This window comes from Chanodichthys erythropterus, chromosome 18 (genome assembly GCF_024489055.1).
Source record: "Chanodichthys erythropterus isolate Z2021 chromosome 18, ASM2448905v1, whole genome shotgun sequence".
NCBI classification, from domain to species: Eukaryota; Metazoa; Chordata; class Actinopteri; order Cypriniformes; family Xenocyprididae; genus Chanodichthys; species Chanodichthys erythropterus.
Genome location: NC_090238.1, coordinates 7,352,447 through 7,370,957, shown reverse-complemented (window position 1 = coordinate 7,370,957; position 18,511 = coordinate 7,352,447). Strand labels below are relative to the sequence as shown.

General features: G+C 37.3%; 1 protein-coding gene across 1 annotated transcript; it reads left to right on the top strand.

Moving 5' to 3' along the window:
• The first annotated feature begins 6,000 nt into the window (after positions 1 to 6,000).
• LOC137006910 (zinc finger protein 513) lies at positions 6,001 to 17,270 on the top strand. The gene is made up of 4 exons (XM_067368055.1): positions 6,001 to 6,626; positions 8,095 to 8,223; positions 9,924 to 10,640; positions 12,895 to 17,270. The coding sequence occupies exons 1-4, from the start codon at positions 6,587 to 6,589 to the stop codon at positions 13,656 to 13,658; spliced, it is 1,650 nt and encodes a 549-aa protein (XP_067224156.1). The 5' UTR covers positions 6,001 to 6,586; the 3' UTR covers positions 13,659 to 17,270.
• The last annotated feature ends 1,241 nt before the right edge of the window (positions 17,271 to 18,511 follow it).

Here is an 18,511-nt window from a genome sequence, read left to right as displayed (position 1 = left end):
CTAAAGCCACCAGGTGATGGTGGAAAGGGTGCGAGGGCCCTTTCATCGCTGCTTGCAGCTTAAATTTACATTTTAATTTCACCCAAATTTTCTCATGAAGGGAAACACATGCTCCTTTAATAAATGGGAATGCTGACAGACTATAACATATTAGTTTCATATATTAAATTCAACTTCAATTCCATTAAATTTAAGAATTAAATTTCAAAAAGGTTTTTCCTAGATACTGTAGTTACATTTTTTGTTCTGGCAATACATTCATTTTCATGCATTTATATTTGGACAGCTAAGGCAGTTTCAACAGTATGATGTTAGCAGAGGAAATTATGTATATAATAACAATTATTTCTAGGTAATTTGCACACAATTGCAGTTCAAATGCTTCTCCTCACTTAAAGGGCTGTAGCCGCACAAGATGATCTTGTGCGCTCAAAATTCTGTCATTTGTCCTGATGATCACGTCAGTGTGTTTGCCCAGTAAACGTGCTTCATCAAACAAAGTAAAGTCTGTGGCACTTATGTTAGTGTTCTCCGTGATCTCTTAAATGTTGGTCTTTAAATGTATTCAGCCTTCTCACCTCAAAACTCTGATTAAAGTCATCTCAGGTTTTTGTCTTTGTGGAGACCCAATGAGCAGGACAGTTCTAGAATGCCTTTGTTGCAGAGCTTGAATATTTTTAATCAGTTTGTGTTTTGTTTTGTTCTATCCATTTATTTTTACATGAAACATCTTCACACTCATAAAGATATTAAAATTCATCTAATAATTTATTTGTCAGTGACCAATAAAATAACCAGCAGGACAGATTTTTCTGTCCTTTCCTATCATTGTGATATTTGACAAAGTAAATAATTTGAAACAACATGTCAATATTGTCTGAAAAACATTATGTAATGTGAGGAGACTTGAACAGAATTTCACACTCTTGGAAAAATGTTCTTTATTTGAATGAGTGGGTGGCTCTTAAAAGGTGGTGCCCTCAAAAGGACATTTGGTGGCTTCAACGGAGTTCCACATACAGAGCTTCTCAGATGTTGCTCAGCAAATGCTAATTTCCCCCTGGGCCCAGGAGGACTCCGTCTCTGATCAGATGGGGCAAGCCGATGCATCCGTCTCTTTGCCAAGAAACAAGACATTGCCCCTTTAAGCCACCGCCTGCTCTTCTCGATTCCATAGTCTGTCCTGCCAGTTTGACCTTTCCAATTCAGATGGGGCAGAATGTCTGAGAACAGGAGCTTTGTTCTGGGAAACATTCGAAAGACTACAGCCAGGTAAGTCTTCATTTCCCGAAGGAAATCTATGTGGTTACTGCCCTCCTAACACAGACTGTTTCCACCAAAGTGAATGATCAGGAGGTCAGGAGCAGGACCTCTGGCCCTGACAGAGCGCAGCACTGGAATCAGCTGCTCCCAGAGTCTGCCTCCTCATGCAGGCTACGGATGATGGAACGCCAACAATCCAGACTCGAGGTGCCATCTCAAAGAAGAGTAAGGGAGCTGTGATTTACCTCCAGTATTTATGCTGCCTTGGTCGTGTGGGCGGAACTGTCCCACCTACTTTGAGAGCCCACCAATGCTGTGCCAGCCAGACGTGTAGCCACACTCCAGCACAGATGCCCTTCTCAGGCAATACTGTTTACAGGATTCTTTGATGAATAAAAAAATAAATAAAAAACAGCATTTATTCAAAATAGAAAACTTTTCTAACAATATACCATCACTTTAATATCACTATATATCATATATATTTTTTTTAAACAATTATCATCCTTGCTGACTAAAAGTATTAACAGTGCCCTAGAATCAGAATTTGAATTTACCTCGGCATAGTTGAATAACAAGAGTTCAGTACATGGAAAAGACATACATTGAGTTTCAAACCCCATTGTTTCCTCCTTCTTATGTAAATCTCATTTGTTTAAAAGACTTCCGGAAAACACTCGGATCTCAACATAACACCGACTGTTATGTAACAGTCGGGATCATTAATATGTATGACCCCAATATTTGCATAATGCCAGCCCATTCGACGCATTAGACAAGGAAAGGCAGTATTAACGGCTGGATCTGTGCACAGACAAGGTAAGCAAGCAAGAACAACGGCAGATGGAGCAACAATAACTGACATGATCCATGATAGCATGATATTTTTAGTGATATTTGTAAATTTCTAAATGTTTTGTTAGCATGTTACTAATGTACTGTTAAATGTGGTTAAAGTTACCATTGTTTCTTACTGTATTCACGGAGACGAGTTGTCGCCATTTTCATTTTTAAACACGTGCAGTCTGTATAATTCATAAACACAACTTCATTCTTTATAAATCTCTCCAACAGTGTGTAATGTTAGCTTTAGCCACAGAGCATACCCTCAAACTCACACAGAATCAAACGTAACCATCTAAATAAATACTTTACTCACATAATTCGAAGCATGCATGCAGCATGCATGACGAACATCTTGTAAAGATCCATTTGAGGGTTATATTAGCTGTGTGAACTGTGTTTATGCGATGTATAGTCGAGAGCTCGTGTGGCAGAGGAAGCGCATCTCTTAAAGGGGCTGTGCTGAAATAATCAGTGCATAGTTAATGATGCCCCAAAATAGGCAGTTAAAAAAATTCATTAAAAAAAATCTATGGGGTATTTTGAGCTGAAACTTCACAGACACATTCAGGGGACACCTAGGACTTATATTACATCTTGTATAAAAACAATCTAGGGCACCTTTAAAGGATTAGTTCACTTTCAAATGAAAATTACCTCAAGCTTTACCCTCACCTTCAAGCCATTTATGACTTTCTTCTTTCTGATGAACACAATCTGAGATATATTAAAGCTGCAGTCCGTTTGAAACCTGCAATTGCAGTCATATGCGGAATAGTTAGCTGTACGTACGTTGTGCCTCTGCACAGCTCGTCAGCACGGATGAATCTAATGTAGGGCTGCACGATTTATCGTGATAAAATCGCACACGATATGGCAAAGGCTGCGATTATTTAATGCGTGGCTTGTCAGAGCTTTACGGCTCTGTGATCAGTAGTAAATGCTTCTCCATCTGAAAGCTAGAGGGCGCTCTTGCGTAGAAAATCAAAATATGCCCTGCAGCAGAAGAAGATAACACGCATCATATCGCTGTAGCTGAATAAACAGAAGAAACGCTTTGATTAATTAAACACATTATTCTATGTAAGAAGCCACATCATGTCACAGAAGGACGCTTAACTGTCTTTATGAAGTGAGTTTGGAGTAAAAACATGTCATTAAATGTTAATAAATGCTTCTCATGTCTGATAAGAAGTTTGACGTGTGTTGCTTTTTTTAAATGTACATTATAAGCAACTCAAACTCACAGTGCTTTCAGATGGATTAGCATTTGGAGCCATACTTCATTGACAAGCTGCGCAAAAAAAATAATTGCAGCCTTTGCAATTTCATAATCGCACTAAGAATCGCATCGATAATCGTGTTCAAGTTCAATGTTATTTTTCATATCGTGCAATATATCGTGCAGCCCTAATCTAATGCTTGCTGTTAGTAATCGCACCGGTGTGGATACTGTACTTAAGAATCACAGATTCTACGTCTTAAAAATTATAACCAATATAAGAATTTTCACTGGAAAATATCATCTGAACAAGTAAGTAACATCCCTGCCACTTTTGTTCAGACCAACTGATGAAAAAAGCATTAGGCCTAAAATAAATTGCACTGCCAATGATGTGCAGTCTATCTAATGATCTATTAGCTTGGATCACGTCAAACCGTGCAAATTTATTTATTTTATTTTTTATTACTGTTATATTGTTCTCAAATTGTTAATGTTAACAACATCAACATTGTGTGACTCTGTGTATTTAGTGTATATTAGCGTTACCTGTAGATTTCAATCTCTGTAGCCACTCAACAGTCCAAAGTCTTTTGCTTTTTGACTACGGGTGACTCTCCAGTTGTCACTGATGATTGTCATTTGGATCTTTCTGGATTACAATCCGCCATCAAAATAATACGTTTAATTATTTCAGCTGCTGTGAGAAAACGCTATAAATGATCCACTACCAGCAGCATCCTCACGTAATTAAACCGACTTGCCTAGACTCCTTCTTTCTGTTTACGGACGTAATGACGCACAGACGAACTGCTGCATGCTCGAATTTCCTGCGGAAATCCACCATGTCGCTCTTATTATAAAACATTATTACAAGCTTACCATTGTGAATCGAGACAAGATAATTAGAATGTTTTGAACACTGGCTGGTTATGTACTTGATCAAAAACTGTACTGGATAATTTTTTACCAAAAAAAGTTACGGACTGCAGCTTTAATAAATATCCTGATGCATCAGAGCTTTATAATGCCAGTGAATGGGATCAATGAATGAGCTGAAGAAAGTGCCTCCATCCACATCCATCCATCATAAACGTACTCCACACAGCTCCAGGGGGTTACTAAAGGCCTTCTGAAGTCAAGCGATGCATTTGTGTGTAAAAAAAAAAAAAAAAAATCTATATTTAATAAGTTATAAGGTAAAATATCTAACTTCCACCAGACCGCCTTCTGTATTCAACTTAAGAAAAGAAAAAAAAGGTCGCAGTTCATAAAGCTTACACTATGTTCTACGACTTCCCTATTCAACTTACGGAAAAAGCTTAACTGAGACAAAGCCAGTTCTGTTTTTTCTTAAGTTGAATATGGAAAGTGGTCTGGCGGAAGCTACATTTTTTTTTACTTCACAACTTATTAAATATGGATTTTTTTTTTTTCTTAAGTTGAATGGCTTGAGGGTGAGGGTAAAGCTTGAGGTAATTTTCATCTGCAAGTGAACTAATTCTTTAATTTCTTTCAGAACAAAAAAGGAAAAAAAAATAATACTGACCCCAAAATTTTGAATGGTATTTTATATTATTATGAAAGATTTTCTGCATTTTTTATAAAAAAAAAAAACAAGAGACTTCTTTCAGAAACATGAACAATAATGTTTCCCAAACTTTGACCGGTATTGAACAATTCTGGAATAGCTCCTTGAAGCTGCTTGAACTGAACGGAGTACAGTTACCTGTGAATTACCATAACCACACAAAGAATCTTAATGTAAATCAAGATTATGTCCTCATTTTTAAAAAGAGCACACTTTTTACTTACATTGTTAACACCTTACTTACTTTTCAACGGTTTAACAACGCAAGTAGACCTACTAGGAACTGCGTCACCAGTTTTAACATTCGTGACACTAAAATGTTTGTCCTAATAAAAGGTTCCACATTAACTGCAACATCCCCATCAGCACAAACATCATCAGAAACTGAGAGAACATATTTTCAGCCTCATCAACAGATGACACGGCGACAAAATTAGCAGCACTTACCTCAGCAGGAACAGCGTCATCTGGAGCGGCCTCAACCGAAGCGCCTTGCCGCTCTTTCTGAACCTGCTTGTGTTGTGTCCGATGTCTCCACATTCAAAATATCGTATACTGCCAGCGGACACTGCAAGTTCATAATTAAATTCCAACATCATAAAAACTCGCCTCCTGAAAAACACACAATGTGTCTGTCCCATGAAGAATGTTTACAGCCAAGCGAGATACTACGAGCACTAACCTTTCCGAATCGGGCTAGTTCTTCACGCTGTAAAACCTCGTCGGATAAGCGACGCGATAAGCACGTCCTGCAACTGAACACACTTGAAACCATTACAAAGTGATAATGTGGCGTGACTGGCGTATGATCCTACCACGAAACCGCTAATTCTCATTGTATTATATCATAGTTTTAATATTTATTATTATTAATAAAATTTTGAAAATATGAATAAGAAATATAATATTATAGTGTTAAAATTATTATTAAAATGTTATAATCACCATAATATTATATTATAGATTAGATATATAGATAGATTAGAGCACTGCTGTACTCGGATCTTCCAGTAGGTGTCGCGGTTTCTCTGTTTCACACTGAACTCTTTCAATCACTTCCTGTGCTGCACATTCCCATCACAACAACTCCAGCAGCAATGAAACTTGTATACTTTCACTTCTTCAACTCATGGAGACACTTCACAGGGATAAAAATTAACATGGACTAATAATTACTCATGGAGAGACGTTGATATTCTCGCTGCTGGCTGTCCAGTGGTTATAAACACTGGACTTTTATTGTATGTTCTCTTTTTGGGTTAGCTAGTCATGCTAGTTAGCCTTCGACTGATAACAAGATAAACACAAATTCAATCCAAAATATCTTATTTTTTTTCATTGATGTCGATTAAAATCAGGCTACAGCCGTCAGCTTCGCGATGTGAGGGTCATATAATCGTATATGACTGTTTATGCAGTCCTGTCTGTGTATGGTATTAAGTTTAATTTTAGCTCACGCTAACAGAAATAATACGAATTTCAGTTGTTTGGCTTTTTGGATATGATTTTTGGGAATACACATGATAAAACGTGTTTAATCTGGGTTTATGAGTGAATTGAGGAACTCTTTGTTCTGGGGAGGAAGAGAAAAATGAGGAAGAGGAAGACGATGGTGATGAAGATCAGCTCAACAGGGAACTGCTGATTATTAACAGACATTCAGAAAAATGCCCAGAAGAAAACAGTCCAACCCACAGCCTGTCAAATGTAAGTCTGGATTTCTGTTTCACTTGATTTCACCTCAATTCAGTTTCACTCTTTTCTGTTATTTTTTTTGGAATTAATTCTTGATTTTCATTTATTTTACTGCTGAAATGAGCGTGATCGTGATTTGTTGATAATAAAATCAGTGAGAGAATAAAAATGTTCTGGGTGAATTAGCTAGTGATATATGGTCAGTTTGAGACTATATAACTATTCACATGGTCAGTCATGACTAGTCCACAATCAGTTGGCTATTTGTAATGCTTTGTAATCTCACAATGTTGTTTTTATTACATTCTAGCTGTAATTTTATAATTTTGACAAATATTTAGACTGAATAATGTAATGTGACATCAGAACGTGTTTATGAAGCACTTTTTTTAGTAGATATGTTTTGTTATTGAGTCACATGCCCATGGTTTCTATATTTTTTTTACTCTGGTTTGTATTTTTTTCATTGTGTTTTCGCTCTTGTTAACTTGCTTTTTTCAGTACTTTCTGTTGAAATAAGTGTTCATGTTAATTTCTTTCAAAATTAATATACGCAAGTCTAACTTGTTTTATTTGATCAAGTCTTTCCTTTTGTTGTATCCGTTAAGAAATCACAGCTCTTAGTTCCTCTAGGGTTTTTATATAAGGTTTAAATGAGATACCCCGATTAAGTGAGCAGAATCTATTTCCAAAGCACTTGTTTAATATTGTAATTGTATAGAGTTACTTGTCTTTAAGAATCAGCTATGCTCTGTTCTATCTCAGTCAAAGCATATTGGCTTCCACCTCTTCCATCGTCATTCTTTCCTTACTCCGTTTCCTCTGGACAGACCTCTGTTCCTGCCTCGGGACTCGGGTTGACCCATCTCTGACCCAACTCCCTCCATTTATCTAGTGTCTTTCCACAGTTCCTTCCTTCGTTCATTTCTATCATATTTTTTCCTCTATCCAGAGCTCATATAGCTGTAGTGTTGTTAACGTCAGTCCTGTCACTGTTTAAATCTAATCATTGAATGATCATAATTTATATGACTGAAAATCAGACAAACCACATCTGAGTTGTCCTCTATTATGCGTTATATTTATAGTTTGTTAGTCATTTTTAAAATGTGGTGTTCATTTGCCAATGTCGATATTGAGAGATCAAAGTGGCTGAAATAAATCTCCTGCTAAATGATGTACAACTTAATTATTAAATGAACATTTTACACAACATTTACTCTGAAAGTTTGAAAAAAAATCCTCTAGAACTTTTGGGAACCAAATGTGTGTCATCCATTGACACATTTGCTAGTAGATTTAGTGGACTATGACACAGGAGTCATCCAAATCGACATGGTTATTTTTTCCAATAACGAGAATCTCAAAATGAATACCTTCTTTTATAGTTTCATGTGTAAGACTGATGTGATTATCAGATTGATTCCAGCATGGTAAAGACGTATAACTGTATACTGATGTTGTACTGTTTTGTTTGCAGTGGGAGCTGAAGATGCTGTGGCAGTTGGCAGTCAGGAAAACCTCGTCCTGGAAAGTGACTTCCTCCTCGAACAGGAGCTGGGCTTTGGAGAAAATGACTACAGGATTGTTGGTTTTGAGAGGGACTCAGGTCAGTGACGTATATGCATTACTTTAATTCAGCTTAAATTATTTTTCTATATTATTCCATAGTTTTTTAGCATTTGCCAAATTAGTCTAAAGTCTAAATGTAAAAATAATGTTATTAAATGGATTAATAATTTACTGTTGTAGAGGAGCTGATATAAAAAACTGTTTGCTAATGAAAGCCATGTTTTATTATTATTGATAATATAATTATTATTCATAGCAGTATAATAATTTAATAATTTTATATTATAATTACTTATTATATTATGATTTTTATTTATTGAAAATGTAAATTACCATTGCCACAGACACAAAAGCCAATCAGGCTCCATCTTCAGTGCTCAAAAAATGCCCAATTCCACCTTCAGACCTCAAGCCTATGATAAACACTTATATGCTCAAGAAATGGCCAGCAAAATGGGATCAGTGTAATAGGGACAAACTTTATAAAATCGATCCTGTGGTTGATGGGAAATGTTGTGTCCATTTTAAAAATAGCTGGGACCTTTTTATATCTTTCACTTCTTTTCTCACCATGAGTATAGCAGTGGTAGCTGCCATCGTTAAACTATAAACAAACAAAAAGCCAAGTCTTACAGCAGTGGTTCTCAGCCTTTTTAACTTCAAGGCCCCTTTTTAACTTCAATACCCCCTGTATTGTGGTGGACAATGGGGGGGCCTTGAAGGCCTCACAATTTCTACTTGATAAAATATTGAAGCACCCTTGAAAGTTTGTTGAGGCCCCCTAGTGGGCCCCGGGCCTTTTGTCAGAACCTCTAGTAAACTGCATGTTTTGCTGAGTTGTAGAATCATAAGAGAATCGTGATCTCTATTTTAAATTGTGATTCTCAATTTATTCAGAACCTTTACAGAAATTTTGTGATGAATAAACATCACATAAAATTCAAATTGAATTGTTTTAACTTATAGTAATATTATTATATTGTATTTCATAATCATTAACAATCATAATGATAATACCAATTAGTATTGCTAGTAGTAGTAGTAGCAATAATATTGTATTATTATTATTATTATTATTACATTATATCATATCAGACTAAACATTTTGATGACTTATACCAAATTTACACTGCAAATGTGGCACAGAAGTGCTTCTGAAGTGGCATTTAAGTGTCTTTACACAGACTGTTTAATGCTGCTCAGAGGTGGCATAAATGCATTTACACTGAATTTTGAGCAGGCACAGAACAGCCTTAATTTGTATGTGTAAAGATGCCTTTATTTCACACTAAAGTTTTTTTTAAAGCATGGAACCTTTGATATATTTTGCCTCAGCTTCCCATGTAAATAAATGGTTAAATTAAAACAGAAAGAAAACTAAGTACAACACAGTAGTGTTGTCAAAAGTACTGAAATGTTAAAAATAGCGAAATTTTTAAAACGTGACACTTTGAGTGCTGTTGAGCGGATTCGTTAACACCTCTGATTGGCCATTGTGTTCATGTGCTCATCAGATATGTCTGTGATTGGCTACAATGATCAATGCTTCAAAATCATGTTGTAAATAGACGTCAATGATGCTTTTCATTGAGCGCTTACACATGTGAGCGTTTGAAAGCAGACATCAGCGAACCGCTTTAAAAAGTGTCACATTTTTAAAATTTCAGTACCGACTTGGTATCAAAGTTGTCTACTTTTGACAACAATATAACGCAGCATCTTGTTATCTCCTGATAGACTCCGTCACTGCTGACATGGGAATGCCGGTGTACGGCTTCAGCGATGAGGACTGCTCCGGCTACAACCGTCTCGGCATGGAGAGCGACTTCGAGGACCCGCGAGACACGGAGAGCGAGCGGGAGGAGATGGGCCCCGATGCCGCGTTCGCACCGTACCTCTCCTGCAGACAGTGCGGCCAGCTGCTCGGCGACCCCCTGAGTGGGGCGCTGGATCTCGCCGGTCTGTACTGCCTCCAGTGTGGAGCCGAGGGTGGAGATGCTGACCGCCAGGACAGACCATTAGAGGAAGCCCACCCGGCCGACAGCATGCAAGGGAGGATAAACCGAGGCAGATCCACGTCTGATGGAAGTGCTTGTAAAACATACTCATGCAAACTGTGCAGTTTCAGCTCACGTTACTCTAATCACTTGAAGCGGCACATGAAAACGCACAACGGCGAGAAACCGTACCAGTGCCAGCACTGCTCGTATGCCTCCGCCCAGCTGGTGAACCTGCAGAGGCACGTGCGCACACACACGGGCGAGAAGCCATACAAATGCGAGTTCTGCACGTTTGCATGCAACTCTCTGGGTAACCTGAAGAGACACCAGCGCATGCACACGCAGGAGAAAGACCTCAACTGCAGCGAGTGCGATTTCCGTGCGAACAACAGCCACTCTTTAAAGAAACACATGATGAGCCACAAGGAGGACAAATCTACAGCCTTAACGGAAGGTATTTGTTTAACCCACGTCATAGTTCTTTTTATTTATTTTCTTATTTAATGAATCTTTTAAAACAACAGCAAAACAGACAGACAGAAAATACACTTCATACTTCTTAATGCATGTTCCTGCTGTTATTATGAACGATTCATCTGTGCATGTTAGGGCTGCACGATTAATCAAAATAAAACCAAATTTGCGATATAGCATAGTGCGATTGTTGAATCTAGCTTTTTTTTAATTATTATTACAATTTTATATCCATATTGATATAACACAATTTTGTAAAGTATTATTATATTATCTTTCTTAAAGCTGCTGTCCGCAATTTTTCCTCTTTGTCGCCATCTCTGTTTGGAACATGCGATTGCAGTCATATGCGGAACAGTTATCTGTACGTGCGTTGTGCATCGGCACAGCAGATGAATCTAATGCTTGCTGTCAGTCACCGCACCGGTGTGGATACTGAACTTCAGAATCACAGATTCTACATCTTGAAAGTATGACCAATAAAAGAATTTTCACTGGAAAATATCATCTGGACAGTTAAGTAACAAGTCTGCCACTTTTGTTTTGACCAACTGAGGAAAAATCATTAGGCCTACAATAAATCACGCTGCCAATGATGATTACATCTAACGATCGCTTAGCTCGGATCATGCCAAACCGTGCAAATTATTACTGTTATATTGTTCTCAAATTGTTAATGTTAACAACATCAACATTGTGTGACTGTGTGTATTTAGTGTGTATTAGCGTTACCTGTAGATTTCAATTTCTGTAGTCACCCCACAGTCCAAGTCTTTTGCTTTTTGACTACGGCTGAATCTCCAGCTGTCACTGATGATTGTCATTTGGATCTTTCTGGATTACAATCCACCATCAAAATGATAAGTTGAATTATTTCAGCTGCTGTGAGAAAAGGCTATAAATGATCCACTACCAGCAGCATCCTCACATGATATAATTGACTAGCCTCTCGACGGGACTCCTTCCTTTGTTTACGGACGTGACGAAATGACGCACAGAGGAACTGCTACATGGCAGTACTTTAATCCAGAATGGCAGCACAGCTGAAAGATTTGTTTGAGCTGCGCCCTCCACTGTACAGGTGTGAATATGCATTTCCTTAAGCCTAACGCTGCATTCACATAGCGTTAAACGCTTCTCATTTACTTTGAATGGGTGACATCATGTGTTGCCGAACTGAATTGTGGGTTCCGTCGCGTTGCTTGCTGCAGCAGTTGAAGATTTCTCAACTTTTCAAGCACCAACGCAGGCGTCAGCCCGTCAGATCACAGACGCTAGCCAAACGTGTTCATGCAACACCGGAAAATAATGTGATTGGCTGTTGTACTGTGACTGTTGCGTCCATCAAGCGTTGACGCTGACGCCCCGTGTGAATGCAGCGTAAGGCTTATTCATTTCACTTTTGGTGTGAAAGGGGATTTATATTTGCCAAAAATAGAACTTTTTTTGTTGTTATTATAAAACAAACAAACGAGCCCAGTAACGCAAAAGCAATGTAACACATTACTTTTCATAAAAAGTAACCAAGTAACACAATTAGTTACTTTTTTAGGGAGTAACGCAATGTTGTAATGCATTACTTTTAAAAGTAACTTTCCCTAACACTGATTATTATAGTCAATTTGATATACAATCACATACTTTTAGAGACAAATTGTGCAAACAAGCACAGCAAACCTGGAGCTTTTTTGAAATCTTCTTTTAAAACTGCAATTTTAATTTTATTAAAGAAGCGTTTTAAGAATAAGAAGTGTCGGCACAAGGATATGTACAGATGCTCTGGAGGGGGAACTTGACTCTCAGTTAAAAACTTTCAAAAGGTTTCAAAAACCTACACAAGTGTGTGTTGGTGGTGTTAAATATTTTTTCTCTCACAAATTAGAGAAGTAAAATGGGTTTTGAATGGCATTTCTTGTTAATTGACTTTATTCGATAATCAGTACTAAACAGGAATACAGATTCCTTGAGGAAACATCTCTTTTAGTTTGATGTCTTTTGGGTGTTTTAAAGTGAACTAAGAAGCACTTGTTCTCTTCATAACTGCACGTTTCTTGCTGTTGTACATTTCCACTTACTTTATTCTCGATACATTGCACTCTGAGCGCTTCATGCTGCAAGCTGAAAGAGGAAGTGGAGTGTGAAGTAAAAGGAAGTAGAAACTGTTGGGTTCCTAAAACTGGGTTTGTTTAAAAGAGGAAAATTGCTGTTCAGCTTTTTTTTACTTTGTATTTCAGAGTCGGTGGTGTCTGACCTCACTCTCCACATCAGCAACGACTCAGACTTCCTCCAAAGCTACGACACCCTGCGGACGGACCGCCATCCTCCCTCCCTGCTGCACACTGACGGTTTGGCCAAAGAGTCAGACCCTCTGCCTGAGCTGCTATTTCCGTTCACGTGCCGCGTGTGCGGCGTGGTGCTGGAAGACGAGGAGGGCGCGACGGCGCAAATCTGCAGCAAATGCACATTAGACATGTTGTCCAAAAGCTCCCCCACTAGCCCGGAGAAAGGCGACAAGCTGTACTCGTGCACGTCATGCCCGTTTGTCACACAGTACCCCAACCATCTAGCCCGCCACATGAAGACTCACAGTGGCGAGAAGCCCTACAAGTGCCCGCAGTGCAATTACGCGTCCGCCCACTTCGACAACCTCAAGCGGCACCACCGCGTGCACACGGGCGAGAAGCCGTACAAATGCCGCGTGTGCGACTACGCTTGCGGCAACTTGGCAAATCTGAAGCGGCACGAGCGCATCCACTCGGGCGCCAAGCCGTTCCAGTGCAGCGTGTGCAGTTACAGCTGCAACCAGAGCATGAACCTGAAACGCCACATGCTGCGGCACACCGGCGAGAAGCCCTTTAAATGCCAGGAGTGCGGCTACACCACAGGCCACTGGGACAATTACAAACGCCACCAAAAGAAGCACGGCCACTCCGCCGAAGGGTGGCTCAAGATGCAGCTACCAGAGAAAGAGGATGAAGATGAGGAAGGAGAAATGTAGTGAGATCTCTTTATTGATGTCTAACTCCAGTTGCCTTATTTTTATCTGAGGAATCCATGCTGTAACAATGTGTCACGACATGGCCGATTTGCTGTTTTTTTTTTTGTTTTGTTTTGTTTTATGTTTTTTTTTTTCACATGGAATTTGATTGTATTTTGTATTTTGTCCAACTGTTTACAGCAGCTGATCACAGAATCACAGGTTTTGCTATTTAAGACCGTCATCTCAAACTCAAAGAGCACATTTATGCACCACTGGGTGAATTTCACAAAAACACCAAAATTAAAAGGACATAAAAAATCATATTTTGGTAACACTTTACTATGTCTCATTTGTTAACACTAGTTAATGCATTAGTTAACATGAACTAACTATGAACAATATATTTTTACAGCATCTATTAAAGGTATAGTTCAAACGAAATTGAAAATTATCCCATCTTTTACTCACCCTCAAGCCATCCTAGGTGTATATGACTCTCTACTTTCATAACCAACACAATCGGAGATATATTTAAAAATTCCCTGGCCCTTCCAAGCTTTATAATGATTGAGAATGAGAATGCGGGGCGTGTTTTGAAGCCCTCAAAAAAATGCATCCATCGGGGGGTTAATAAGTGAAGCGATGGGTTTTTGTAAGATAAAAAATCCATATTTAAAACTTTATAAAGTATAATAACTAGCTTCTGGCAGACGGCCGTACGCATCGATTTGCGGCAGAAGAGTGACTTCTGACCTGACGCATTGACGAACGTGGAAGCGCAGAGGATAGAGCAAAACAAAACAGTATGCGTACCATCATCTGGCAGAAGCTAGTTATTTTACTTGAAAGTTGAAATATGGATGTATAAAAACGCATTGCTTCACTTCAAAAGGCCTTTATTAACCCCTTGGAGCCATATAGATTATTTTTATGATGGATGGATGCATTTATATTGGGCTTCAGAACATGTCCCCCATTCAATACCATTATAATGTTTGGAAGAGTCAGGATATTTTTAAATATATCTCTGATTGTGTTTGTCTAAAAGAAGAGTTATATACATCTAGGATGGCTTGAGGGTGAGTAAATCATGGGATAATTTTCATTTTTGGGTGAACTATCCCTTTAACTTTTGTTGATGGTAGTTAAGAAAAAAACAGTTCATTGTTTGTTCACAGTGCATTAACTAATGTTAACAGATAGCACTTTTGATTTTAATAAATGTTGTGTTTAACATTACCTAAGATTAATAAATGCTGTAGAAGTATTGTTTATCTTCAGATCATGTTAACTGTAGTTAACTATTGTTAACAAATGAAACTTAATTGTAAAGTGTTACCCATATTTTGCATAAAGAAATTGAGACCTGTTTCTTTGGACCGTTAAAAATTTCTTGCATTGCAAAAAATCTTGTAGACTTTTTTTTTTAATGTTCATTTATGAAATTTTTTAGATTTTTTTTTGTAATGTATTATTTTTTGTAGTTACTGTATTGCAGTAAATCACTTGATATTTAAAAAGAATAAATTAGTGTAAATCTCAAAGTGCAGCACAGCATATACCACCATGATGTGCACTGTCTTTTTCACATCACAGTGATGAGAGAGTTTTTTTTTGTTGTTGTTGTTTGCCATCACGAAAATGTCAGACTGCAAAAAATAAACCCTAAAATCAGACTTCAATTTCTTTTATGCAAAATATAACTTATAATTTTTTCTTTTTAATTTGGGATAAAATATATTCTTGATGCACTTTGTGAGATTCACTGCGGAGCCCCTAAAGCGACATGGGAGGAAATGTTTCGCGTTCCCCCAAGAAACTTTGCTTTCATTTGCAAAATGTTTGGGTTCCTCTTAGAAACTTTGCGCATGAGTTTTGCGAGAGAATGCAAACGCATTGGAATGTAATTTTTCCTTCCATCACCATGTCACTTTAGGGGCTCCGTAGATTCACACCTCTGCTGTTATGGATTCTAGTGGAATTGCTGAATGAAAGAACGAGTCACCTTGTTCCAGGCCGATGCAGCAGCTGTAGTTGTGTTTTACTGTGTTTCATGAGGGATTTGATGACACTGAAGATGTCTGGCTGCTACTGTATGTTCACTTATGCACAATGACAGTGATGTTGCCTTGTCTTGGGGAGGTGCTGCACCTCCTTCCCTCATTTACTGTATATGAATTTCCTGGTGCCACTGCAAAATGCTGCACTGATCTGGGGTCTCGTCCACCTCCAGCACACTCATTGATTTTCCAGGGCATTAGAGGGACGCGTATGAGTGAGTCTCAAAAAAACGCTAGCTTCGTATTTAACCCCAAAATGATAATCAAGGGAATGTTTTGCTTGAAGAATACGAAGATATTCTATTTTTGTTTTGTTTTGTTTTTGTTTTTTTGCATTGTGACATTACTGTCCCCCTCTACAATTCTACAATGTTCATTACTATATTGTTAAAAAAAGTATATAAATTGTACAGTTATTGTAAATATTGTGGTAGTGTATTATGTTCTATCCCTTTATTTTTATTACTGTTTTACAGTAGATAATTTTGTTATTGCATTACAGATAAAAAAATGCTTAACTGTCTTGAAATTGTCACAATGCAAAAAAAGTAATAATGGTCCTAAAATAGGCCTCATTTTCTTTATGCAGTTTTGTGTGTGTGTGTGTGTGTGTGTGTGTGTGTGTGTATGTGTTGAAAATGACCCAGATATGTTTTCATGAGATTCACAATTATGTGTGTGTGCGTTTGTGTGTCTTTTGATTGACTTTAAAATATTTCCTTCAGTTTTATTTAGATTAAAGTGTGATGCCTACTGTGAGATTTTCTCTTAAGAAAATTCATCATGGAAACCTATAAAGGTTTATTTTCTCACACGGTCAGTGAGAAAGATCCTGTTTTGCTTCATTCTTTTAGTTGTGCAAACCAGTTCATGAGGAAGAAGGTGGGGACCACACATTAATAATCTCTTTTTTTTTTAAAACACATGCATTGATTTGTGAACAGGTCACATTCAAAACAAACATTTTGTACACAGTCACTTTGATACATATTTGATATTAATTGGTCCTCCCTTTTGTCCGATTTCGCTCTGTTGCAAGAGTTCAGTGCAATCAGGGAATTGATGAAATAGATGCACAGCACTGAATCCAATGACATTTGCTTTGCCATATAGTGTAATATGATTATTTATGTACTGTATTTTCGTGGGTTTCATTAGCTTTCTGATTTTTGTACACAAATTGTTGATCTGAAGAACTGTCAAGTGGCCTTTGGTTTCATAATAAAGATGTTTTTAACCTTTTATTAAAATAGCTGAGTTAAGACGTGTAACAACAAACGGGACAAAGTTGGAGTTCTGAAGAATAAATATTTAGTACAACACTTTATTACGGTGCTCTAATTTGATTGGACAAGCAGAGTTCTCTAACAATGCTGATATTTTCTTTAATGGTATCACTCCACTAGAGTTTCAACTTGTGATTCTGCTTCCTTTCTCAACAAATGCAAAATAGTTAAGGAAAAAAAAATGCACATGCTAGATACTAGGGCTGGGTATTAACACATTTCACGATTCTATTTTATTTAGATTCAGAAGCTTGCGATTCAATTCTGATTCGATATCAATTAATTGGGGCCTACATCTCTTAACTAATGCTCTAAACTATACAGAAAACACCTGTAGCCTACATTACTATAAAATTAAAGGTTTAGTTCACCCAAAAATGAAATTTCTGTCATTAAGTACTCACCCTAAACACGAAAGCCTGCACTGAGTTCACTGTCAACTGCACATGACAACTGTTCAAATTAATAAATTAAATTAATTTCATTTTGTTTTTGCACACAAAAGTATTCTCATCACTTAACATAACATTAAGGTTGAACCTGGTCACATGGACTATTTTAACAATGTCTTTAATACATTTCTGGACCTCAAAATATGACGTTGCTGCCTATGTGTGCTTCAGAAACCCTCAGATTTCATCAGAAAATATCTTAATTTGTTCTGAAGTTGAACAAAGGTCTTATGTGTTTGGGACGACATGAATGTGAGTAATCGATGACAGAAATTTCATTTTGGGGTGAACGAACCCTTTAAAATTAACTGATTGGTATAGGCTACTTATTACTTACAAAAGGAAGTTTTTATAATGTTATAACTTTTTTAATTATAATTATGTTTCTATTCATTTTATGAAATATAAACATTTAAATCATGTCTCATAAAACATGACAGACATCAAATAATGATCAACAGGTTAAGCAAAAAATGCAAAGAAAATGCAATGTAGTGCAAAATGCTTCTCTCTAGAGTTAATTTATCCAGCTGACTATCAAGTTTGTGGTCATTGAACGGCTTTGCTGAGGTAAATGACATTACGTGACATTGTTTACAAGATGTTTTGTTGATGTCTTTCTTGGTTTAAACACCATTTCATGATTACAGAGGACATAAGAATTTTAGTAAGTTGTACCGTTTCTTTCAACATACCTTCTGATGTTCATTCATGTTTATTTCATGCTGTAACTAGAAGTAAAGAGGAAGAGATTATCAGTTCACATGTGCTCTAAACACTGCTAAAGCGGTAATTAATGTTTCAGTTTTATAAAAGCTAAAACTGTTTCATATCAAAAGTAACAAAGCTTATTGAAATTTATTGGATGGGAGCCACGCTACAAAATGTTGTTAATTAATCAACTTAAAACAGCATAGACTAAAAGATTGATTCTTGGTATTATAAGAATCAATACCATTTCATCAAAATATGAATCGATTAAAATCAAGAAATCAATATTTTTTTTACCCAGCCCTACCAGATTTTGGTTTTACAGTTTAGTTTAACGTTAGGAAAACTACAAGATGCCTCTT

What these genes read in the sequence shown, in the direction of transcription:
- LOC137006910 (XM_067368055.1), top strand. Translation starts at nt 6,587, where the DNA reads ATGCCCAGAAGAAAACAGTCCAACCCACAGCCTGTCAAAT. An exon ending in TGGTTTTGAGAGGGACTCAG is followed by an intron (nt 8,224 to 9,923) that starts GTCAGTGACGTA and finishes ATCTCCTGATAG; the next exon opens with ACTCCGTCACTGCTGACATG. An exon ending in ATCTACAGCCTTAACGGAAG is followed by an intron (nt 10,641 to 12,894) that starts GTATTTGTTTAA and finishes TTTGTATTTCAG; the next exon opens with AGTCGGTGGTGTCTGACCTC.